The sequence below is a fragment of the Equus asinus genome, chromosome 9 (assembly GCF_041296235.1).
Source record: "Equus asinus isolate D_3611 breed Donkey chromosome 9, EquAss-T2T_v2, whole genome shotgun sequence".
In the NCBI taxonomy this organism is placed as follows: Eukaryota; Metazoa; Chordata; class Mammalia; order Perissodactyla; family Equidae; genus Equus; species Equus asinus.
Genome location: NC_091798.1, coordinates 34244939 through 34270647, shown reverse-complemented (window position 1 = coordinate 34270647; position 25709 = coordinate 34244939). Strand labels below are relative to the sequence as shown.

General features: G+C 46.8%; 1 protein-coding gene across 6 annotated transcripts in view; it reads right to left on the bottom strand.

The window, feature by feature from the left end:
* PPP2R2B (protein phosphatase 2 regulatory subunit Bbeta) overlaps positions 1-25709 on the bottom strand; it is a 435701-nt gene that overhangs the window by 21380 nt on the left and 388612 nt on the right. For all 6 annotated transcript variants that reach the window (XM_070517246.1, XM_070517250.1, XM_070517249.1 and 3 more), the window contains one exon: positions 21696-21860. In XM_070517246.1, coding sequence (XP_070373347.1) covers positions 21696-21860 — 165 coding nt within the window. The remainder of the gene's footprint in view (positions 1-21695; positions 21861-25709) is intronic.

Genomic DNA, 25709 nt, shown 5'->3' with positions numbered 1-25709 from the left:
ATATCAGGTCCTAGATCAGCACTCCAATATTACTGCCCACTTCTCTCCTCCTCAAATACCCCACTGTGCCCTGACTGGCCCACTCATCATTTGCCCCAGGGTCAGAGCCCTCTTGCCTCCAGGGGCCAGACAGGTAATGACATAGATGAAGCATTCATGAGTACATAACAGGGAGTGGTAAGGACTGTGGCAAACACCCTATAAAGGGGGTAGTTTCCACTCAGCTCCAGCTGATTGCTGCCATGAAGGAATTGGTCCAGCATAGTCAGATCACCTCATTGGTAAAATCTAAATTTTTCCTGAGGAATGTTGATGTTTCACTGTTAGCAACTAATTAAAAATTTTAGTGTGTGGATAAAACATAATACATGTGTAAGCCACATGGGTCGTAGTTTGTAAGCTCTGGTTTATACCCTGGAATAATGATGGCCGATGTTTATGGAGCACTTAGCACGTGCTAGGACTTGATCCATGCTCAGTCCCCACCTGACTTAGTCAGTTCAGGTTGCTGTAACAGAATATCATAGACTGGGTGGCTTATAAGCAAGAGAAATTTCTGACAGCTCTGGCGGCTGGAGGTCTGAGACCAGCGTGGCAGCATGGTTAGGTTCTGGTTGGATGTTCTGGCACATCCCTCTCCTGGGTTGCAGAGGGTCATTTTCTTGTTGTATCCACATGGTGGAGAGGGTGAGAGAGCTCTCTAGGGTCTCTTTTATGAGGACACTAATCCCATGCATGAGGGTTCCACCCTTACAACGTAATCGCCTCCCAAAGGCCCACTTCCTAATACCATCATGCTGGGGGTTAGGATTTCAACATAGGCATTCCAGGCGAACACAAACATTTGGTCCAGAATACCACCTATGTCAGCTCCCCTGTGTCTCTGTCTCCTGTCAACCTTCAGGGCTCACTGTCTCTTCCAGGAAGTCTTCTTTAACCTCCTCGGCCCACTGCATTCTTTCCTTCCTCATCCTAGTTAATTTGGCCACCCTCCAGACTTCTCCCTGTTATTTAAAAAATATGTTTTTTTTCCGGAATTCACAAGGAGCTACACAATCCTAGTTCAGGGAACAGGCCCCACAGGCGGCACCGGTGATAACAGCAGGAGTTCCCTGGCCGGCACCTCTCCATTTCACAGCTGGGGAAACGGAGGCTGGGAGAGACTGGGAGCTGAAGGACCACGTGCTCCCTGAGTGAGAACAGCATCTTAAGGGCTCGTTAGCTCTGGGGGAGACCTTCCTCATGAAGGAGCCTCAGCCGGAGTCTGTGATCTAAAGAGAGGGGATGCGGGAAACTGTGTTTGCCTGAGGGCTTACCTGTCAATCTAAAGGCTGAATTTGGGCTAACCTCCACAGACAAGTTTATTAATTGGGGGCCTGTTTGTCCTTCCTTTGTGAGGAATAATCATTTATTAGCCAAGCGGGGCCAGTGCCTTTTTGAGAACTGCTGTTCTGGAAAGATATTGATTGAAGGAGGTCTCTGAGCACATTCTCTCCAGCAGGCAGCAGTAAAGGGAGGCGGACCCAGCACAAGCAAGACGATGCATTGGCAGTGGGTGTCTCGACAGGAGCTTAATGAAGAAATCTGGTGGCAGCGAGGGCAGCTTTACAAGCACTCATATTTGGTCTTTCTCTCCATCGTATCCCTCTCTATAGGGCGGACGAGTGGCAGAGGTACCCCTGGGGCTTTATACCTCCTCCTGTGGAATCACACATTCCCAAAGCCAGCGTCCCCAGGCTCCTGGGCCCACCCGTACATCACAGGTTAGAGGCCTCTCGTCTCCCTCTCTCTCTCTCGTAATTTGTTCCCAGCAGAAAGCTTTGCACAGCTGCTCCAAGAGAAGCTTGAACTCCCTGGGGAGCCTCTGCCCAGGTGGAAGAGACCGTGAGTGTGTGGCCATTATTAGAGGTGATTGCTGGGAAGCTGGTTGTCATGGCATTGCAGGGACTGGGGCCGCACTCCCGAGATGTCCCCCTTTTCTAGCCTGTATTCATAATCACCGCAATGAGAGGCACAATCACGGAGCGGGAGAGAGGAGCAGCTCCCTGCTGACAGTCACCTCCTTACAGAGCAAGGTGAGGGGTTTGTGGCTGAGTAGGAGGGTCCATCTCGGCATGGCTGGAGAGGGACTCTGGTGTGTACTGGTCACTGCTTCACTGTCTTCTCCTGGCTCCAGTGCTACGCCTTTGTGTTCCCAGTGCTGGCTTTCTACAGGGAAACATTGCTCCTAACCCACTGACAGTCGGACCTGTGCCTTGAATGTTCCTGCAACTTGTGTACATGAGTAGTAATAGCTACTGTGTTGGAGTAGACGGAGTAACAGCCTCCCATCCCCAGGCACTGTGCTAGACTCTTATGTATGGGATTCCATTCCATTCTCATGATGTGCTTGTTTTACAGATGAAGAAATGAGACTCTGAGAGTCATCTGCCCTTGTCACAGGCCAGGAAGAGGCAGAGCTAGTATGTAAACCCAACTCCGGCTCTACAGCCCCCTACTGACCCCCGTTCTGCATCATTTCTCCTCTAGTCTGATAATTAGAAAGGGTGGCCCCTTCAACCTGGGGCTGACACACACAGGGAGCCCCACACCTCTGAGGGCAGGGTCCCAGTAAAATGAACTGGTCCAAGGAATAAACCTCTGATTTGGGCTTCACTGGCTGTGTGCTCTCACCAATCACAGAGAATTAACCAGAGTGGAACATCTCTTTGTGGACCTAACACAATGTACCAGGGGCAATGTGGACAATAGTCACCAAATTCAGTGAGCACCTTACCACCTGCTAGGCCCTCCCACTGGCTCCAGACAACCATCACCACAGGGGCCCTCCTTCCCTGCCAGGGCGCCTCCAGTACCTTGAGTCCTCTGTGCTCGGATGCAGAGAGAGGACAGATTTGGCAATCACTGGAGAAAACAAAGGCTTTATCTCTCAGCAAGCATGTGTGCTTAGTGACTTGGTTGTAGGGGAAGAAGGGACAGCCTGTACCCTGTTTTCATTTTGAATTTGGCTGACAAGCAAGAGATCTCTCCATCTCCACTGGTGATCACGTAGCGCACTTCAGGGGCCCCCTCCGTACGTGCCCAGGCAACATGGGAACCACGGTGTGTTGATTTCCTGAAAGCCAGACTCCACCAGCAAAACACCTTAGCTCTTCTCTGCTCTTCCCAGTACCTGGCCGGCCTAGCTACCTCCCCCTCAGGCTGGTGAGGCAGAGATGGGAAGTGTTTCTAGGCATTGTCTATCAACAACGTTAACCATGGGTTTTACACCTGGGTTTGAGTCTAGGCTCTACCTAGGACTTGATCTTTGACTTTGTGTAAAATTACTTCCTTTTTTGAGCCTCCATTTTCTCATCTATAACTTTGAGCTCATGGATTGTTTCGATAAGTATAAAAGACTCAAATACTGAGTGCTTACTGTGTGCCAGGCATAATTTCGTTGAATCCTGACAATAATGCAAGCTCCATTATTGTCCCCATTGTGTAGAGGGCTTAGAAAAGTCAAGTGCAAGACGTGAAGTCCAAGTTACCCACACTGGGCTTGTCTGACCCTGGAACAAACACTAATGACCACTATTGTCCCCTTGTCTCCATCCTCACTAAAGCCAAGTTTCCAACTATGAGAGTCGCACAAACACCTGTAAAATGCCTTTTGTGACTTACCATCTTGAACCTCAACGGAGTTGGGAATTTCCTATCTGAAAGCCACTAGGTAGTTTTCAAAAGGTGCTGACTGTTGTTCAGTAACATTAGACATCCTCAAAAGGTAAAATCCTTCCCATCTTTCCAGACTCTGCTTGACCGCTTCCTCTCCCCCTCCCACCACCCCTTACGTCCTTTCTGGACAGTTGAGTTGGAAAGACTTCCTTCTCTGAAGTTCTAAAGCAGAGTTCTCAAGTTCTGGTCAGAACACGAGAGTCATGGTGCAGAACACCATAAAATATTATGATATTATCCTTAAAGTAAGTTATTATATATAACTTGATATGAAATAATATATTATTTTGTACCAGAGTCTGTTATGTAGACCATACATGTTTCAGGAAAACGTCTAGGAGAAAAGTTCAAAATCGAGAGAATTCTGAGTTTTAGCTTATATTTGATTTCCCTGAGCATTGGGAGAAGTGAACACCCAAAGCCTTCATTTACACACTTGGTTTAAGAACCATAGCACTAGTGTATTGTGAGACACGTATCACATTTTATCTCATGTTAGAACTTTTATAAGCGTGTCTCATATTATTCATTCATTCACTCATTCATTCAATAAATATGGCCTGGTACCCATGACACATCAGGCACCGTCCCAGGGATGCTTCCACTACCTAATAACCTCCCTAGGGGCTGGCAGCCATGTGTCATATTAATACAGACTTGTAGTTTAGTGATCCCATGACGACATGAATACAGAAGATTCTCAGTCAACAGGGACTGAAAAATGCTATGCAGGGGAAGTTTGGGGAACACCTAGGCTACACGGAATATGACATTTGGCATCAGTTCAATTTTACAGTCTGACACGTACTCAGCATAAACACAATTTAGTCTGCATTTTTTCTCTTTGACACTGGGAATCTAAATTTCACATTCAATTTAAAATGAACATTATATTAGGAACATTCCATAATTTCATATCCTCTTGTCCCACAGTGATGAGTACATTGAGGCAGGAACTGCGTCTTCTAAACCTGTCTATCCATTGTGTTTAGCACAATACCTTGTTCACATTGATTGACTGATTCCTTTGTTCCATCTTACCATCTTTTTCCTGAGCTTGATGATCTCATTTTCTCCTCTGTAACTCCTCAATGACAATTTCACTACATTATAGGGATTTTCAAATGACCCCCAAATTTCAGGATGAACTAGTTGACCCAGGATTAAGGTTGCCTGTCAGTGAGATAAATCCTATTTAAATTCGTATGTTCAGGTTAAAGATGTAGAGAAGATAAAAAGCAAGTATCACTACAAGCTTTGTGGGGGCGAGCACTCCCCTGCCCTCTGCTGCCTCTAGGCTGTGCCTGATGACGATGGGAGGCTAGCAGGTGCTTCGAGTATTTCAGCAGATAAAGGGACCTGCGCTGATGGGGCTGGAAGCTGCTTGAGTGGACAGCAGATCTCACAACTCAGTTATTGATGCCACCTACTGAGCTGTCAAAATAGAATTATGTGAACCGCACAGGGGGCTCGAATTAGCCGATATACTTAAACATGGGTCAATTACATACACGAGCGATTCCCCCTTCCCTTCCCTATCCTCCAGTGCTGGGCAAAGACTAAGCCATAGTCATGTGAAGTAAGAAGTAAACCCATGATAAACGTACGATCTTTGTCAGTGTATTAGACTTCTCTTCTCTGGGCCTCGATTTCCTCAAGCTGCAAAAAGGAAGAAATACTCTGAACTCAGAGGGTTTTCTGAAGATCAATTAAGATAATGGATGAGAAGAGGCTCTATAAATGGTAAAGTGCTACACAGCAAAAGGTATCAATTTAATCATTTTATGCTCTTTTTTTTCCATGAATCTTTGAGTCCACAGAAATTGTGAGTTTCCTCCCCAAACTGTCCCCTCCGTAGTCTTTGCCAACTCATTCAGTGCCCTTCATCCTGCAGTGTCCCCTTTACCTCACCAAAACATCTAGCTTTGCAACAAGTTCTGTTAACTTTACACTCAAAGCGTAGTCCAAATTGGTCCAATCTTTATCTAAGCCACCATCATCTGTTGCCTGGACCATTTTGATAGCTAATTCTTCTCCCAGCATCCGCTCTTCCTCCTGATGTTTCATTCTTTATATAGCCACAGACTGATATATTTACAAGTATAATCATGTTACTCCTTTACACAAAACCCTCCTAGATTTTCCCTTTCTGAATACAATACAGTGGTCTTCCTTTATCCACAGGTGATATATTCCAAGACCCCCAGAGGATGCTTGAAACCATGGATAGCACCAAACTCTTTTTAGACTATGGTTTTTCCTATACATACACACCTATGATAAAGTTTAATTTATAAATTAGGCACAGTAAGAAATTAATAACTAATAATAAAATAGAACAATTATAACATTATACTGTTATAAAAGTTATCATAGATCTTAGTAACCACAGCATATGATTTTTTTTCTTATTAAATGGAGCACTTTCACCTTTTCACTTAAAGCACTGTAGGGCTTCTCTTTGGCATATCCTAACTGCCAGCATCACGACTCTTGCGCTTTGGGGTTATTACTAAGTAAAATAAGGGTGACTTGAACACAAGCACTGTGTTACCACAACAGTTGATCTGATAACTGAGACGGCTACTAAGTGACTGATGGGCAGGTAGTGTATACAGTGTACACGCTGGACAAAGGGAGGATTCCCTTCCTGGGTAGGATGGAGCGGTACAATCTGCTCTGTTTTATATCTCATCACGTTACTCAGAATGGGGTGCAATTTAAAACATGAATTGTTTATCTCTGGAATTTTCTGTTTAATATTTTTGGACCACAGCCCACTGCAGGTAACTGAAACTGCAGAAAGTGAAACTACAGATAAGGGGGACCACTGTAAAAGCCAAATTCCCTATCGTTGCCTCCAGGGCTACCATGTTGCCTAACTCCCAAGTCCTTTGCATAAAATACAATGGGCACGAGGGAGGTGGCTGCCCTGAGTGTCAAGTCCTCACTTGACCTGGGCTTCCAGCCTGCTCACCCGTTCCCCCCTCACTGCTCCTCATGACACTATAGATGCCCAAATTGGTCTTCCTTCTGCCCCTCCACATGCCAAGCACAGTCCAGATTCAGAGCCTCTGCATTTGTTGCTGCTGCTTCTCCCGAAACACTTTTCACCAAATCCTGCTTTATCTTATTTGCCTATGTGTGTTGTCTTTCTCCATCTCCATGGATAGAGTGCCATGAGGGCAGGAGGCACTGTTTTCCTAGTGCCTAAAACAGCGCCTGATACATAGTAGCAACAATAGACATTTGTTAAACAAATGAATAGTAGGTGGATTACCATCATTTCATAGACGACTCTTCCCTTGCCTTTGCCTGCAAAGACGAATGCATTCCCACAGCTAGAAATGCGTGAACACTGACGGGTCACCCACTTTCTAGTGTGAGCCTTTTCATTTATGTAAAGGGAAGTACCAGGTGCAAATTTATCAATTTCCATGACTATAGCTGTTCTACAAGCATTTATTTAGCACTTTCACTATGTTAAGTGCAGAAGGAAAAAATAAAGAGCATTAGCTGTAATGGAGGAACCATTTAGTGGTTGAGACAGAAATGGAAACAAATAATTTCAACCTGCGGTATCAGGTGCTCTGACAGAGGGCACTTAGTCCAACTTGGTGACGTGGAGACTACTGGAGGCGGAATAATGACCCCTTAAGGAGGTCCACATCCTAATCCTCAGAGCCTGTGAATATGTTACCTTACATGGCAAAGGGGAATTAAGACTGTAGGTGGAATTAAGGTTGCTAATCAGCTGACCTTAAAATAAGGAGATTATTTTGGATTACCTGGGTGGGCCCAATGTAATCACAAAGGTCCTTAAAATTGACAGAGGGAGGCAGAAGAGGAGAGTCAGAGCGAGGTGACGTGAGAAGGACTTGTCCCACTGTTGCTGGCTTAACTTGGAGAAAGGGGCCATCAGCCAAGGAATGCAGGCAGCCTCTAGAACCGGGAAAAGGCAGGAAACAGCTTCTCCCCTGGAATCTCCAGAAGGGAACACAGCTCCAACAATACCTTGATTTTAGCCCAGTGAGACCCATGTCAGACTTCTGACCTACAGAACTGTAAGATGATAAATTTGTGTTGTTTTTAGTCACTAAGCTTGTGCTTATTTGTTATAGCAGCCATAGTAAACTAAAACAAAGAAGAAGGGGTGACCTTTGATGTTGCCTCTGGAAGAGCGGGAAGGGACGGGCTAGTGTAACACTGATCCTGCCCCGGCCAGGGCCCTCCCTAGGCTCCGGCAGGCCAATGCCCCTCCCTGAGGAAAATACCTCTCAGATAGTCCCTCGACTGGGGTTCTCTCTTTATTTTCTCCTCAAAGCCCCAGCACATAGTTGCAGGTCATTCTAGTTCTTCTACGTGGGATGCCGCCACAACATGGCTTGATGAGTGGTGTGTAGGTCTGTGCCCAGGATCCAAACTGACAAACCCCAGGCTGCCAAAATGGAGCACGCGAACTTAACCCCTCGGCCATGGGGCCAGCCCCTGACTGGGGTTCTCTTGATCCCCAAATTCAGGATGCTCACCCAGTACCTGTGACTGCTTTGCCAGTGATGGCTTGTCACAGATGATGTTGACAGCAAGTTGGCCTTGAGACGTCCCAAGCCCAGAGCAGACAGAGCCACCGTAACTTCACAGCCAACCTTTCCTTCCTGCATGTCTCTGGGGCTGCAGCCATGTGCCTGAGCCATTTTGGGCCTCTGCTGCCTTCTCATTCAAGAGCCCTAGTGAGAGAGAGGGCAGGGACTAGGGAACGTGTCAACTGCTAATGAATGACATACGCCTCCAAAATTAATAAGCTTTCCAGTTCTTGGGAAAATCCACTCAACTGGAGTCTCCAGGATGACTAATGGACAGAACTGGTTAAATTAATCAAAAATGGAAATGAGAATGGAGGAAGGGGGAAGGGATTCTATTTTTACTCTGTGGCTTAGGCTTTGCCTGCTCCACTGTTAATTGCTGCTCAGCTTGAATGGGGTAGACATTGGAAAGGGGGAGCGGGTTTCAGTGAATCTGTTCCTTGTAGCAAGTCTGTTTGGCTTTCCTCCAGGAGGGGGGGTGGGTGTCTGTGCGTGTTTGTAATCCTGTCATCAGGCAAAAAGCGATTTTAATAAAGGGTTTTGTTTTTTTAACCTAACCAAGCCCCCCTGAAATAAACAATGTTAATTATGCCCCTGATCAATACCGAACCCCTTTTGGAAGCTGTGCCAGACCTCGGAGGTTTTAAGATTCACTGCAGCTGCAGTCTCAGCTGATGTCTTTGGCTACATTCCATCAGAGACCTGGGGAATGGGCCGTAGGATTATTAAGCGATCTTGTGGCCACAGAACCAGGACTCGGCGACTAAGTTTGTAGATGAGGTTGTAGAATGAGGCAGTGGGTTTCCTGTTCTGTGCAAGGGCAGAGTTAGTCCCGCAGTTGGAAACTGGGGGGCTGGGGGATCCAGCTCATGGGGATTATATAAAATGATGCCCCATGAGGTTACCCTTCTGGATGTTAGAAAAAGATCATGCTCTTTCTCCTGCTGCCAAATATCCAGGAAAGGAAAGAACTCTTCTCTTGGAAGTAGACAGACCTGGATTCAAATCTTGACTTCTCCACACGATCAGGGGCAAAGTTTCTTCACCTCGCTGTGCCTCATCTGTAAACAGGAGTTACTAATACCAGTCTTCAGGAGTTGTTGTGGGACTTAAATGAGACACAGAAGGGCTCAAAAATAATATCCATCCTCCGCCACTATATACACCTTTGGAGGAAAATGGAATTTCTGATTCGAATTGTTAGGTTGGGCATTAAACTTTGCCCCGTTCTCATTGGAACTCAGGCAATTTTTGTGGCCAAGTCTTGAGCTGCAGATTTGCCAGTGCAGAAGGGCGTTGCCAGGGAGGGAGGAGGTTGGGAGGGTAGGTCCACCCCAGCTACACTTTAGTTCTGCTTCATTTTCTTATAGCTTTTGTCACTGTCTGAAATGATTTCATTCATTTGTACACTGGTATGTTTTCTTTCCTCCCTTCCCGCTCTTACAGGCTACTGAAATACAATGACTGTAGGCAGCAGACTTGCTGGCAGAGCCAGCGCAAGGGGACTGGAGCAGCCGAACTGCTATCCCTGGGGCTGAGAGGAGCCAGCTCCTCGCCCTGGTCTTCACGAGCCTCCCTGGCCTGCTCCATCTCCTGCAAGTCCTGCACAAGCCACTCCTTCTCAACATGATGGGAACTCTGGGGCAGGTGAGGGGTGATTAAAACTATGATGAAATTAAGGTGGAACTGGGGTGGGGGGAGGCCGGCCTGGTGGTGTAGCGATTAAGTGCGCATGTTCCGCTTTGGCGGCCCAGGGGGCGGTTCGGATCCCAGGTGCAGACATGGCACCGCTTGGAACGCCATGTTGTGGTAGGTGTCCCACATATAAAGTAGAGGAAGATGGGCACATATGTTAGCTCAGGGCCAGTCTTCCTCAGCAAAAAGAGGAGGATTGGCAGCAGTTAGCTCAGGGCTAATCTTCCTCAAAAAAAAAAAAAAGATGTAACCGGTGAACCTGTCCTGTGTCATCAGACACTGAGCATGCTGTTCACCTCCGTGATTGATTTCATCCAGCAAACGTGCACTGGGAACCTCCTATGCGCCGGGCAGTGCGCTGATTGCTTTTGCTTTAATTAACTAATTAATGGCCAAAGATTTCCAAGTCCCATGATCTGTTCTCTGCTCTCATCTTTCTTGACCTCTCAAGAAGCATGGGACATTATGGATCCCTATATCTTTCTAAATCCCTCTCCTCTCTCAGCTTATATGCCTACCCCCAGCCCCTGATCCCTCCCCCTCGGATTTCTTCTCACTTCCCTGGCAGCTCACAATCAGTCTCCCGTAAAAGGCTGCCTCCTCTTCCCCCTACCCCACTGGTAAATGTTGGTATGTCCTCCACCTCCATCCTGGACTCTCCTCTCCTCTCCATCTACACCCTTCTCTCCTAAGTGACTTCACCCATCCCATGGCTTTAAAAACAATAACATACTCATGATTCCTAAATTTAGAGCTCCAGCCCAGGCCTCTCCCCTGACTTCCAGACTTAGGGAAGTTGTTACCCAACTTCTCTAATTGGGTATATCACAGACATCTCAATCCGGAAACATCCAAAAGAGAAGCCTTGGTTTGTCTATGCCAAACCCGTTCCTTCCTGACTCCTCATCGTATAGGTTACCACCATACTCTCCGTCGCTCAAGACCAAAACCTAAGAGTCATCTTAGATTCCTCCCTTTCTATCAGCTCTCCGCTTCCAGCCTCTCAGCAAGTCCTCTTAGCCTGAGCTCCTCAGTGGATTCCGCCTCTGGCTTCTTGTATCACCCCTTCACTGCCCCACCCTGGCAGAGCCACCGTCGTTTCTTCTCCAGACTATGGCAAGAACCTCCTAATTTGGTCTTTCTGCTTCGAGTCTTGCCACCCCTTTTATGGGAACTCTTTTAAGACCATAAACAGAGTATTCACTTCCCTGCTTAGAACCATCTTCTGGCTTCCCTCTCAGTCAGAATGAAATCCAGGCACTCTGCCTTGTCTACAAGGCTCTATGTGATCTGGCCTCAGCTGCCTTTACAGCCTCATCCTCTACACCAGTCCCCAGCCCACTAGTCTCCATCCACTGGTCTTTTTTCTATTCTTTGAAGACACAAGGTTGTTCATGTGTGAGGGCCTTCATTCCTAGATGTTATCTCTGGCTCCTTGTGACAATTCAGGTCTCAGTTCAAAGGCTCTCCCTGGCCACCCTATGGAAATAATTCCGCCCCAGCAACTCTTTAGTCCTGTTTAAGTTTCTTATAGCTTTTTTTATCACTGTCTGAAATTATTTCGTTCATTTGTACACCTGTGTATGTTTTCTTTCCTCCCTCCCCGCTAGAATATAACCTCCGTGAAGGCAGGAATGAGTAGGTGTTTAATAAATCTTGGTTGATTAAGTGATTTCTGGAGTCCTGGTCAAGAGGTACAGGTCTGGATCAAATCCCAGATCTTGTTCCTTGGTGGCCATGAGAGAATCATTCCCCTCTTAGCTAGTTTCCTCATCTGCAGAATGTAGCTAACGATGGTGTGCACCTTGTAGGGTTGTCAGGAGAACTGAAGGAGCTCACACCTTGGCTTGCTTTCTGGATATAGTAAAATGTCATAGGAGTTAGCTGTGACTATGGTTGCTGCCGCTACCACACCTACAGCTGTTGCTGCTCCTCCTCCTGTCCCTGCTCTTAAAGACACGTGGAGGAGAAGCGAGCCAGCAGCATCATCCCACCCACAACTAGCACAGAGCTCACATTACAGGCCAGCACCGTTCCAGGGCTGCGTGCTGTTCTCTCACTTAATCCTCACAAGCACCTAGAGGCAAGTGCTGCCGCTAGTCATATTTTATAGATGAGTAAATTGAGACACAGAGAGGTGAGGTAACCTGTTTAAGGTCACCCAGTCAGGCCACGGACATGGACGGACAGTGACACCATGTAGATTTTCCTCCCCTATCTTGACCGTGTCTCTGAATTTACTCACTACTAACAGTTTAGTTTGAAAGAAGGGAAGAAACAAAGCAAAAATGTCTGGGCTGTGCTTACAGGGAATCCTATAAGACCGAATGTCTGTGTCCCTTCAAAGTCATACGGTGAAACCTACACCCCAATGTGGTGGTATTTTGAGGTGGCCTGTTGGGAGGTAATTAAGTCATGAGGATGGCGCCCTCATGAATAGGATTCATTAATCCCTTATGAAAGGGATTCCAGAGAGCTCCCTCAGCCCTTCTGCATGTGAGGACACAGCGAGAAGACGCCCATCTATGAACCAGGAAGCCGGTCCTCACCAGACACCAAATCTGCTGGTGCCTTGACCTTGGACTCCCCAGCCTCCAGACCTGTGAGAAATAAATGTTTGGTGTCTAACCCACCCAGTCTGTGGTATTGGATTATAGCAGCCCAAATGGACCAAGATGGGGAACATCATGCTGGGCTCTTCACTGCCTTGCCCATCCTAGTACCTAAGACAGGTGCTGTCAAGGGTGTGTCGGGGGAAATCACGATCTTTCCACCCCAGAGCTAAGGCGCCAGCAGGCCTCCCCTGTTTTCCCAGTTACAGCAGTAAAACTACAACCTTGGGGGGAGCTGGCCGGAGTTTGCTGCTCTGCCATCACCCCTTCCACACAGCCCCTGGCAGTCTTGGTCCGCACACTCATCTTTACACTGCTGTGTTCATGGTGGGTTTGTAACTTCGCGTCCTGCTTTAACATTTATCCTAAGCATTTCCCCACTTGCTCCAGTGTAACTGTGTCCCCAGGCGGTGGGCAAGGTAAATCCCTATGGCCCTTCGCGGAACTCCTTCTCTATTCCCACTCCCGTTTGAGGATTGCACCTCCTGCTTTATGCTGTTCAAACAAACTGCTTATTCGTGACCTTCCCCTCTTAAGAGTGGCTTTTGAGTAGGAAACAGGCTCCTTAGCACCTCACAGCCTCTAAAATCAATTAACATACCCTTTGTTCAGAGAGAAATTATGTTTCTGCACCACAGGAAGAGATCCGGGCATCACCACCACAAAACACGCACACAGCCATGGGGAGGTGTAGAGACTCAATGTACCGTCAACATACAATCTCAACCCACCACCTTCGATGAGACCCATGTGCACTGTGTGCTCACAGTGGGTCAGGGGCTGTGCTGAGAGCCCCGTGTCCACGATCACTTTTCACCCCTACTTCTAGAGGAAGTATCATCATTGGCACCTCGCGCCGGCCACCTGCGGAACATGAGCCTGGGATCCACGCCTGGAACGGTCCACTCCAGGGCCTGGGCCCTCAATTATTTTCATGTCTTCTGCTATGGGGTGAATGGTGTGCTGTCCCCATGTCCCCCCGCCCCACCCCAAATTCCTATATTGAAGTCCTAACCCCCAGGACTTCAGAATGTAACCATTTGGAGATAGAATCGTTGAAAAGGTAATTAAATTAAAATGAGGTCATTAGGGTGGCCCCTAATCCAACCTGACTGGTGTCCTTACAAGAAGGGGAGTTTTGGACACAGACATGTATGGAGGGAAGATGATGTGAAGAGGTGAGGAGAAGACGATCCTCAGTAAGCCAAAGAGAGGGGCTTAGAACAGATCCTTTCTTCACAGCCCTTAGAAGAAACCAACCCTGTTGACACCTCACTCTCGGACTTCTGTTCTCCAGAACTGTGAGACAACACGGTTCTGTACCCAGTCTGTGGTACTTTGTGACAGCAACTCTAGGAAACCAATCCACCTTCTTTCACCTGTCTTTTCCCACTTGCCTGCCTTTCTATCATAGATGTTCAGTGGAGCCCCACTTGTGGCTGGGCACTAGGCTAACTATTGGCAATTCAGTGGTTGCTAAGATAAATAAAGTTGCTGCTCTCGTGGAGATTACATTTTAGTTGGGGAGACAGAGAGGAAGAAAAGTAAACATCTATAGATGAGCACTATGAAAGAAAGACAAATAAAATAGGGTGATGAGACAGAAATAGGGTGCAGGTGGGGTGAACCGAGAAGTCCTCTCTGAGGAGGAAACATTTTCCCAGAGACCTAAAATGAGAACAGTCCAGACAACTGAGGAGCATGGAAGGAGAGCATTCCAGGCAGAGGAAGAGCCTGTGCAAAGACCCTGAGGCGGGAAAAGGCTGGGTGTGTTGAAGGTGCAGGAAGCAGGCCAGTGTGACCAGACGACGGGGAGCTGAGATTGGAGAGGTGGGCAGGGACCAGATTCATGCAGGGCACTGGAAAAGAGTTCAGACTGAATTTCTCTTTCATGTCCTAGGCTGTCATTCATCATACCTGGCCGGTTTCTTCACTCAACTCCCAATAGTCATGCACCGAAAGGAGAAGGCATGATTCAGCCCAGCCAACTGCTACTGCCATTAGCACCCTATTGTTTCAGACATTAGAATCTCAAACTGCAAACACAACCCCTGTCACTATGCCAGAAGTGATAGAAAAGAGAGAGAGATGAAGGAGAAAACCATTCCTTCCCACCCCCGCTGAGAATGCAGAGTGAGGGACATATGGAAATTAATATATGCAGCTCTGATAACATGAGTCTCCTCGGCGTTTTGATTAAACGCCGACGGTTATTAAATACCCTCCTTCTCAGAGCTCATCTCCGAAAGCCAATGTTGCTTTTCATTTTGAACTCTGATGAACTGTCTCAATTCCATTCGCACACCTCGGCTGAACCGTGGTCGACTGCAGGCTGGCGTTTGAGGAGGATGGAGAAAATCAATATGAAATGTCAGGCGAGAGGTCAGATTGAACTTGTTTTCCCAGCTGGCAGGAGCTGGGGGCCGCGGCTGCAGCAGCCGAACAAAGGGAGATGTGCACCGAAGAAGGTCGGCACTTTGGACGAGTCAGGAAAATGGATTTTGTTCGCTTCTTAATTAGATTAGGAGGCTGGCAGCTGGCAATTCAGACCACTGCTGGTGTCGGGCTGGGGTGTGGGGAGACAGGGCTGCGGGCAGAGGCCTGCAGGCTGCTAGCAAGCTCCTGGGCCTCCCTAGTGACTATCCCCTGGGGCTTTGCTTCTCTAGGGCTGTGTGGCAACCAGGCTGGAGGGAGGAGCCACCCCTGGGGGTGTGGCTTGCCAGGCCTCCTGCTTGTGTGGGCCTGATGACTCTTCCCCGTTTTTCTCCCCAGGTAACTTCTCAGTCTTTAGGGTGGAGCCCAGCAGTCACTGCCTTGGGGTATACAGCCCTTGTCACAGCCCCTCACAGCACCACGTGCCTCTCTTTCATCCCACTTTTGCAGTTGCAAAGTCATATCTGTTTGTGATTGTCTGATTAGTGCATCTTTCCTCCTTACACAGTGTGATGGTTATTTTTATGCATCAATTTGGCTGGGCCATGGGGTGCCCAGATATTTGGTCAAATGTTACTCTGGGTGTTCCGTGAGGGTGTTTTTCGATTACTTTAACATTTAAATGGATAGACAGAGGAAAGCAGATGGTCCTCCCTAATGTGGGTGGGCTTCCTCCAATCCATTGAAGGCCTGAGTAGAACACAAAGGCTGGCCGTCCCTCAAATAAGAGGGAATTCCGCTGCCTGACCCCTTCCAGCTGAGGCAACTCAAACTGAAACATCGGCTCTTCTGGTCACGAGCCTGCTGGCCTTTGGACTAGACCTATACCGTGGGCTCTCCTGGGTCTCACTGCAGATCTTGGGACGTGTCAGCCTCCATATCATATGGACCAAATACTTATGACAAATAGAAATGGCAAGCAATAGGATATATTGGAGTATATGAGGAAGCCACTTGGTGTAAACCTAATTCGGCCTGACCTTGTTTTTCCAAAAGGGCCTGACCGTGGCCATTGAGCATGCATTGTACATCTGCTTTAGACATTCCCTATGGCAAGAACAAAGGCCCTTGAGATAAAGGTGCAACTTCCCTCCCCCTCCCAACGTTGGCATTTCCTTAAGGATTAAGCATCTTTCCTTAGGCTAGGAACTGATTGCTGCGCTCACCTGTGACCTCCCAGCTCGAGACAACAGACTTGCTTCCTGCTGCGCCCACCAAGATAGCAGACCCACTACCTGCTGTGTCCATGAAGCGCTGTGCAGACAGGGCAATCTTGTGACTATTGTGGGAGGGACATTTCAATCATATGTAAAGCATCCTCTTTGGGGGTATATAACCACTCTGTATACCTCACTTCTTTGGTGCCCTCTCTTCCTTTGGGAAGAAAGGCCCCAGGCCATGGTCCTCAGATTTTAGCTCAGAATAAACTCTCCCCAATTTCCATTTATAGATTGGTTATGGATTATTTTCGTCGACACTTTTATAATAAATTGCACAGATTTACACACACATGCACAGATATACACACACACACACATATATATACGCACAAACACATATATGTATGTGTATACATATATGAGAAAGAGAGCGATCTCCTATCAGTTCTGTTCCTCTGGAGAACCCTCACTAAGACAGCCAGTGAGCTCTAAGAGGAAGGAAACCAGGTCTGGTTTTGCTCACCCTTGTGTCCCCAGAGTCTGGCACAGCACCTGACATACAGTATGTGCTCCACAAATACTAATTAAGGAAACGGATAATGGGGCTTCACATATCTGGGAAAAGGGTTGGTGTTTCAAGTGCCACACAGCTGCTGGCCTGGGACAGGGGAATTCAGGAGGAAGGGTTGTGATAACTGCTGCCACCGGTTATTGACCCCTGCAAGCCTGGCAGAGTGCTCGGCTCTTACACGCATGATGACATTTACTTTTTGTGAACAACCAGCCCTAGGAGGCTGTCTTTACTGTTTCTACTTTCAAATGAGGAACTTGGGGCTCAGGGGGATTAAATAGCTTGCCCGAGGTCACACAGCCACTGAGTGTCGGAGCTGACTTCTGATTCCAAACCTGCTACTCTAAACCATTCTAGTTCTAGAAGTTTCTAAGGCTTTGTCCTTTGTCCATTTTGAGTTCAAGGTTCATCAAGTCTCTCAGTAAGCTTATTCCTCAATATCTAGAACTCGTGTGCATCTGTCTGACTCCACAGCCCAGACTAGTGTCTGCTACACTGGGCTGTGAGCTCACCAGGCCTTCTTGTGCCATCTCTGGCACCCACTTTGGGTCGGTGGCCCTTCAAGCCCGGTGCCACCTTCACCCACCAGAGGGGCCTGCCTCCTTAGACAGCTCATGTCACACAGCATATCTCAAACTGAACCCCAACCCTTTGCTCTCCCCTAGTATAACTTCTTATTAGTCCCCTTTCCACATGCCATTTATGTCAACCATCAGGTATAAATTTATTTATTGAGTAAATATTTATTGAACACCTACTTATGTGTCAGGCCTTGGCAACATGATGTGAGCAAAACAGATTCAGTTCTTGTCCTCAGAGGGTTTATAGTTTAGGAAGGACCCTGAACAACGAACATCCATGTGTGACGAATGCCAATCTCTATCGCTTTCACCACCCAGAGTTATTTTAAAAGAAACATTCCTTTTTCCTTTTGATCTCCATAGCTATCATTTATCTAGGGTATGAATTTCCATTGTACTGAGACTAAAGCAAAACCCTCATTCTCCTATGTTTCTTCCCACCACCACTGTGTTAATCTCCCATAAAACATAATTTCTATAACTCTGTTCTCCAGCCAAATGATCTCAAATCGCTCTCCACTCACTAGAAACTGTGCTTCTCAAACCAGGGCACATGGACGTATCTTTGGAGGTCAGGGGGAGGAGGATATAGGGGTGCACCAAGTGGTGCAGGAAACCATAGGATAAATGCTGCATCTTTTGGGAACATCAATTTTGCTTGAAATTTGGGGCTGGGTAGAAAGGTAATTATTAAACGGAAAGTAGACATTCTATGGGAATAAAATACAAAATTCATGTGAAATTTTAAGATGGAAAAACAAGATTTCAAAGACAATCTATGGTGGTCAGCATCTCCCCTGGGGTCTCTTGCCTCTGCCAGGCACGTGCTATCTTGTCTGCTAATAGGCTGGCCCCCAGAGCACATCAGAGAGGTTGGATTGCCTCTGGGTGCCCTTCCTCATGGTAGCAAGGTTCATGGGCTGGCCCCGGGAGTGCATACTTGGTGGAAAGGTTTAAGAAGGACTGGCTACCACAGGACTCAGACTCTGGGTATAGAGTAGGAACTCAATGAATGAATGAAGGAAGGAATGAATGAATACATGAAGGCATAAACTTTTGACTCTGATCTTCAAAGACTGACCTGATATGAACCATCAACCCTATGTGACCTCATTTCTTTAATAATTCCCTTTCACCCAAGCCTGACACTTGTTACTAAGACTCTTTAAAGGTTCCATGTAACTTCCTAACTTCAGGCTGTTGCCCATTCTGCATGCACTGCCAGAAACAGCCTTCTCTCTGTTTCCCACCTAACCAAACCCCAGCTGTGCTTTAGCGCTACTACTCAGCCTCTGCCTTCCCTGGGAGGTCTAGCCCGAACGTCCCACTCTCCTCTGAACGTCCCAGCTCCTAATCGTCTCCACCACTCATTTGGGTATTAATACACACACTGCCTGATACATTGTTCCTGAAATGTCTCCTGGGTACATCTTGCCTCTTCAGCTAAATTTTAATGCCTTGAGTGTACGAGCTAAGTCTTACCTTTCCATTGGACAATTTAGAGTTCTTAATAGTAACAGATATATTGCAGACACAAGAAAATCAATCATGCTGAAGGACTGACAATGAATTTTAGTCTGGATCTGCGGTTCTCAACTGGGAGCCATTATCCCCCGGGGGATAGTTCACAATGTCTGGAGACATTTTTGGTTGTCACAACTGGCTTTTGCTAGTGGCATCCAGGGGGCAGAGGCCAGGGATGCTGCTAAATACCCTACAATGTACAGGACAGCCCCCTCCCCCAAACAAAGAATTGTGTGCTTAAAATTCACCAGTGTCACTGTTAAGAAATCCTTGTCAACATTACACTCTCTTCCTGACTTGTTTCCTTGTCTCTTTATTTTCTCAGTCAGAACCGAACCTCCATCCCCCTGCCTTCTGTCTAATTAACTTCTCTAAAACGTAATTCTGATCATATTACTCCCCTGGTTACTTTAGTGGTTGTTCACTGATTTTTAGAGAAAATTCAAGTTCTTCATCATGGCCATTATGACCAGAAGCCTGCATTCCTCCTGGGCTTCAACTCTCTTCCTTCTCCAAGTCATTCCCTGCAGACCAGCCAAATCAGTCACCCCGCAGTTCCACAAACACTATGATCTTTCATGCCTCAGTACCTTTGCACATGTTGGTCCTTCTGCCTTAAACACCTTTCCCCTTGTTGGCTTATAAGTAAGTACCGCTCAAAGATCAATACCAGCACACACATCAGCAAGTATTTATTAAGCATCTATCACGGGCCAGGCACTGTTTTAGGTGTTGAGCAACAGCAGTGAACAAAACAGAAAAGTCCATGTCCTCAAGGAGCTGATGGTCTAGATGCACACTCTCCAAGAGAACCTTCTACAATGAAGGAAATATCTTAAATCTGCACTGTCCAGTGTGGTAGCCACTAGCCACTTGTGGCCATCGAGTACTTGAAATGTGGATAATCTCAATTGAAACCTTCTGTAAGTGTAAAATACATATGTTTTGAAGAGTTAGTATGAAAAAAAGTAAAACATCTCCTTAATAATTTTTTTATGTGTATCTTTTTTTTTTTATTGAAGTCACATTGGTTTATAACATCACATAAATTTCAGGTGTATATCACTATATTTCGGCTTCTGTATAGACTGCATTGTGTTCACCAGCACAAGTCTAGCTGCCATCCGTCACCATACACATGTGCCCCGTTACCCTTTCACCCTCCAGCCTGGACACACCTCGTTAATTCTTAAGAGCTATCTCCTCTGAGCCCCATGACAAACCCATGAGGTGGATATTATGATTTTACCCATTTTACATCTGAGAAGACTGAGGCTCAGGAAGGTTAGGGAAAGTTGGACAAAGTTAGCTAATAAGGGGTGAAGCCTGGCTTGGACCGGGGTCTGTGTGCCTCTAAAGCCGCAAGTCTACGTACCACTACACTCTGCAGACCAGCTCCCCCATACAACCCTTTTCACAGCAAATGAGCCAACAGAAATGATCAACATGACCCAGATCTTCACCCCTCTCCCATCATACACTTACAAAGAGTGTCGCCCTGTCACTCACGTCACACAGGAATTGAAGCTGAGAGCCGGGACTGTGGGAGGGATAGGTCTTCATTTCTCCACAGCAAACTGGAGTGGCCAACAGCACTGGCAGGGGTGCTGGCCAGACGAACACGGCTCTAGTCGCTCCTGAACATCCTGGCAGCTGCACATTGTCTGGTCTGACACTGGACATGGATTACCTCTGCCTTCCAGGCACCTTTACTCCTGCAGCAGTTTCTGTTCTAGAAAGCCTTCCTGCTAGCTCCAGGCCCGTCCCGTCTACCCCAGCACTTGCAGGCAGCGCCAGCTGACACTTGCTTTACCTGCTTACATCAGTCTTGGCCTCTGGCCTCCAAACACTTGGCTCCCCCTAGCTTTGGAGCTGCTTTGCTCTGTCAATGCCCTGAGAACTCCAGCATGATCTGAGGGCCTGGGAGTCTGGCTGCACTTTATCCCAACCCCTCTCTCTGAAGCTTTTCCCTGGTGCCCACTAGAACCACTGGGACTTCCAGAGTGCTGGTTCCCAGAGCTACAACCTCTCCAAGAAGCCACCAGCGCCCCACCTCAAGCTGCTATTCTTTTTTTATATTGAGATATAGTTGACACACAAAGTATATTAGGTTCAGGTGTACGCATCATCATTTGATATATGTATATATTGCAAAATAATCAGCCCAAGTCTAGTTAACATCCGTCACCACACACAGTTACAAATTTTTTTCTTGTGACAAGAACTTTGAGGATCCACTCTCTTAGTGACTTTCACATGTACAAGACAGTGTTATTAACTCAGTCACCATCCCCAGCTGCCAATCGTGATTCCTTGTATATTCTCAGCCGCACACCCAGTCCAGCAGGTCCTGTTAGCTCTGCTGCCAAGATCCGTCCAGAGACCATGGCTCTTCTCTGTTTCCACAACTCCACCCTTGTCCAGGCCACGCTCATCTCCTGCCTGGATGTTACACAATCCCCTAGCTGGTCTCCCCTTCTACTCCTCAGGTTCTCTCTCCCCACAGCAGCAACAGTGACCTTAAAACATAATTCAGATCCTGTCACAATGTTATGTGACAGGGCTCATGTCTTATTCATTTCCATACTCCACAGCCTGAAGCGAATGTTTATGGAGTTGAACGTGAGGTTTCATCTTTATTGAAATATCAAATATAGAGCAGACTCTCGAGTAAGGACAACACGTGTAGCTTCTTTACTCCCAGCATGTCTAACGTGGGAAAGGAGATCAAAACCCTCTAGGCTCTCCCCATATCCTCCCGCATGTCAGGGGCCAGTGGCCCATCCCTCCCCATCAACCCTGAGCTGCTGGCTACTCACATTTGGTGTGCCTGTCACACAAGGCCGATGCCCTCATGTCACACAGCCGGATTGTCCCTTTGCTGCTGCTGTACACGAAGGTGTTGCAGTGATGTGGGTGGAACTCGGCCGCCGTGATCACCTCTGTGAGCTCCTCCATGTTGGCTGGCTTAATGTCCACGATATCTGGCACAGACGAGTCAAGGAGGGGACCAGGAGAAGGGGGGCAGAACCTCGGGGGTGATTACTAACAGCACTGCCATATTTCAGTGTAACATGTTAGCATTTACCACACATGGTGGATCCTCACAATAACTCCATGTGCAAAGAGGCAGGCATTATTGGTCCCAGGCAGACGAGGCCCAGGGTTACCCAGCGGTCAGAGGCAGCATTAGAACTCAGGTCTCCGTAGTCCTTATTAGTATTTCCTCCTCCATAATATGTAGACGCCCCATTCACCATCAAAGTGATCTGCTTGTGCAATCATTTTAAAAGGTGCCAAGTTGCAAAGACTTACATTTCTCATTTTACAACAGTGGTTAAGAAACTAGTTCCATTCTAACTAAATAATCCAATTTATTTGAATCTTTACCTAGATGCCTAGGCTGATAAATGATATCTGTGATAGACTGTAAATCCTCTTACATGAAATCCCTGAGATCTTCTTAATAATATGTTGATGATAATGATAATAATAATAGCTGCTACCATTTATGGAGCACAGACTAAAGGTCAATCACTGTGCAAAGCATATCATGTGCTTTATCTCATTTAATCCTTATAACAGCTCTTTAATCAGCACTTTTCTTATCCCCATTTTTCAGGGGTGGAAACAGAGGGTCAGAGTATGTAAAGTAAATTGTCCCAAGTCACATGGCCCATGAGTGGAAGCACCAGGATTTTATCCCAGGTGCAAAACTTGTGCTCCTTAGTAATTATGCAAAATTTGTCTTATTGAAGATATACAGGACCTTAAGTCTCCATAAGTTGTTGTTTGCTTAGAGCTTGTGTGAGAATTTAAGCGTCAGAAAGAAGCCATCCAGTTGTACAGCAGGATGGTTTTAGGCTTCCATGGAATATACCATTAGTTTTAGCATATGGTTTTTTTTTTTCTCAGTATTTTCTCTTTTGATCAAGAATTGTTATACCTCCACTTTTTTTTTTTTTGAGGAAGATTAGCCCTGACCTAACATCTGCCACCAAGCCTCCTCTTTTTGCTGAGGAAGACTGGCCCTGAGCTAACATCCATGCCCATCTTCCTCTACTTTATACATGGGCTGCCTGCCACACCACGGCTTGACAAACAGTGCATAGTCTGTACCTGGGATCTGATGTACCTGGGATCTGAATCAGTGAACCCTGGCCCACTGAAGTGGAACGTGCAAACTTAACTGCTGCACCACTGGGCCAGCCCCATTTATACCTTTATTTTTTAACACCACATCTTTAGGGGTGGGCCCGGTGACGCGGGCGTTAAGTGCGTAGGTTCTGCTTCGGCGGCCCGGGGTTCACGGGTTCAGATCCCGGGTGTGGACGTGGCACCGCTTGGCAAGCCATGCTGTGGTAGGTATCCCACATATAAAGTAGAGGAAGATGGGCACGGATGTTAGTTCAGGGCCAGTCTTCCTCAGCAAAAAGAGGAGGATTGGTGGCAGATGTTAGCTCAGGGCTAATCTTCCTCAAAAAAAAAAAAGGCCTCATCTTTATAATGAAGTCAAACATTTGGCCTCTCAATTGTGAAAGTGACTCAAGGGAAACAAACACCTTCAGTAGGGTGTCTGGCATGCGTGAGGGAGGGGGTTCGTGCTGATCCTGTCATATCCCGACCAAGAGCTCGGGGGACCTGCTGCAGGTTGGGAGGCAGCTGGCTGGGGCTGAGGTGCTGTCTGAGGACCCAGCAACTTCCTGCAAAGGAACAGGGCTCGTGATGTGGATGCTGTGACATGGGAAAGCTGACCAGAATGGTTCCCCCTTTTCCTAAACTTCACCTTGGTGATGCTGCCCCACCTGTATACCACCAGTTAGTATTTTTCACTTGACATTTTTTCTTCAGATCAATTTAAATCGATTCACTTTTTTCTTTCCTTAGCCTTGTCCAAGTATCAACCCAAGAGTCATAAAATCTAGCTTTAATGAGCTAGTTATATTTTAAATGATATGCATGAAATAAATGCATAACAATTAAAATTAAAACGTTTGTGTCTGTGCCAGGAGTTTATGTATCATACTTTGGGGAACATCGCATTGAATCAACAAGCAGAAACTTGATCAGACTATGTTATTAGACTGGGATGGATGAAAATCGTCTATGCTTTTCATGAAGTCAGTAGCATAGTCCTCTCCCTAGTTTAGATGAGGTACAACTACATGCAGTGATATTTTTTAGTCACCAGCACTAACAAAGTAGTCATCTATTTTCCAACATCACCTGTGCTCCTGGTACAACTATTCCAGCATGCCATTGGTTGCAATAACAGCTTTGCGTTTGGCTGTGCCTTGTTCCCCTTCAATTATCTCTTATAAATCCTGTTGGGTTCTTTCTAAATTAGCTTGAGACTGAACTAACATTACGTTTTACTACAATTTCCTGCACAAACCCAGATGCAGATATTACTTGGGTCTCTGGAGCATATGAGTCCCCTGGATTCACAAAACACTACCTTTCAACCAACTGCCGCCAGAGTTAGAAATATTATTGCAGTTAGCACCACATGCTGGGGAGCAGGAACCTATGCCCCACCGAAAGGTGGCTCCAAGCTGCAGCTCTGATGTTCTCTCTAGGCCCCTGACTCATGTGTGGGCCTTGTGGCCACGACACAGGGTGGGGTGAGTAGAGGTTGGAGCTCAGCTGTTGTCAGATTTAATTGGCCCCCAGAAAGAGCCTCCACACTCTACTGTGCCAATGAGTGTGTTTCTCTTTTCCAAAAATAGGGAAAGAAAATCTGGTGTCAGTTTTCTCAACCTCTACCAGTACAGCTCTAAAAACAAGCTTAACTGGAAGGGATCTTTGCTGTGTGGGAAGGGGAGGTGCCACATCTATGGTTATTTTTTTCTCACCTAAAAATAAAGCCCAAAAGTCAGAACGTGTGAAATGACATGCTTAAACATATCTACGAAACCAGGAACATCCCCCACCATCGAGAACACCATCATGGGGATGTGCCCACTGACTCTGCTTAGGGCTGCTGCCTCTGGATCCATCCTCCCTCCCACCCACCCATTCTGGGCCTCTAAGCCTACCCATCATCCCTCATCCCCAAGCACCTCCCTTTTGACTAGAGTGCTTATTTAGGTCTGACTCAATGGGGTTCAGCCGGACTCTAATCCTCTTTTTAATAATCATGATGATAAGGACAACAAGGAGGATAATAACAACCAGCAGTGAATGTTTATCAAGTGCCATGTATTGGCTCATTTGACCTTCATCTCAGCCTTTTGAGGTCAGTATTATTAACAGGCTCATTTTCTTGCAGAGGAAACAGTGAACTGAGGTAAATTACTCAAGGTCAGATGGCCAGCAGGGGGCAGAGCTGGCACTTGAACCCAAGTTTGACTCCAAAGCCTGGATTCTTGACCACACGCCCCCGCCCCGCTCCAGTGGCTCCGTCACAGAGTCAGCCTTTCTGAGCGCAGCAATTCTGGCTCTCTTGAAACACCCCTGGCTAATGGGAGAAGGAGCTCCATCTCTTCTGCTTTGGGCCTGTGCTCTCTTGATTCCTCGACCACTTTGGAGGCCACATTTTTCAGAACCAGAATTTGGATACAGCATCTGACCTAGGATTTTTGTGTCCTATGATGTGATAATTTTTTCTTCTTTGAACTGCAAGTTGGGACAGAAACACGATTCCTGAATTGTTAACTTAGGGAGGATTTGCTGAGTTCCAGAAACATTTGGGAGAAGGAGTATAGTCACTCAAAATTCAGTGAGGATGATGGGAGAGCATATTTCACATCTGCATCATCTAGAAACTCAGGCTTTTTTCCTTACACTCTTCAAAAGGGAGATACGCATGTTCAGCATATGTGGTTTTGCCC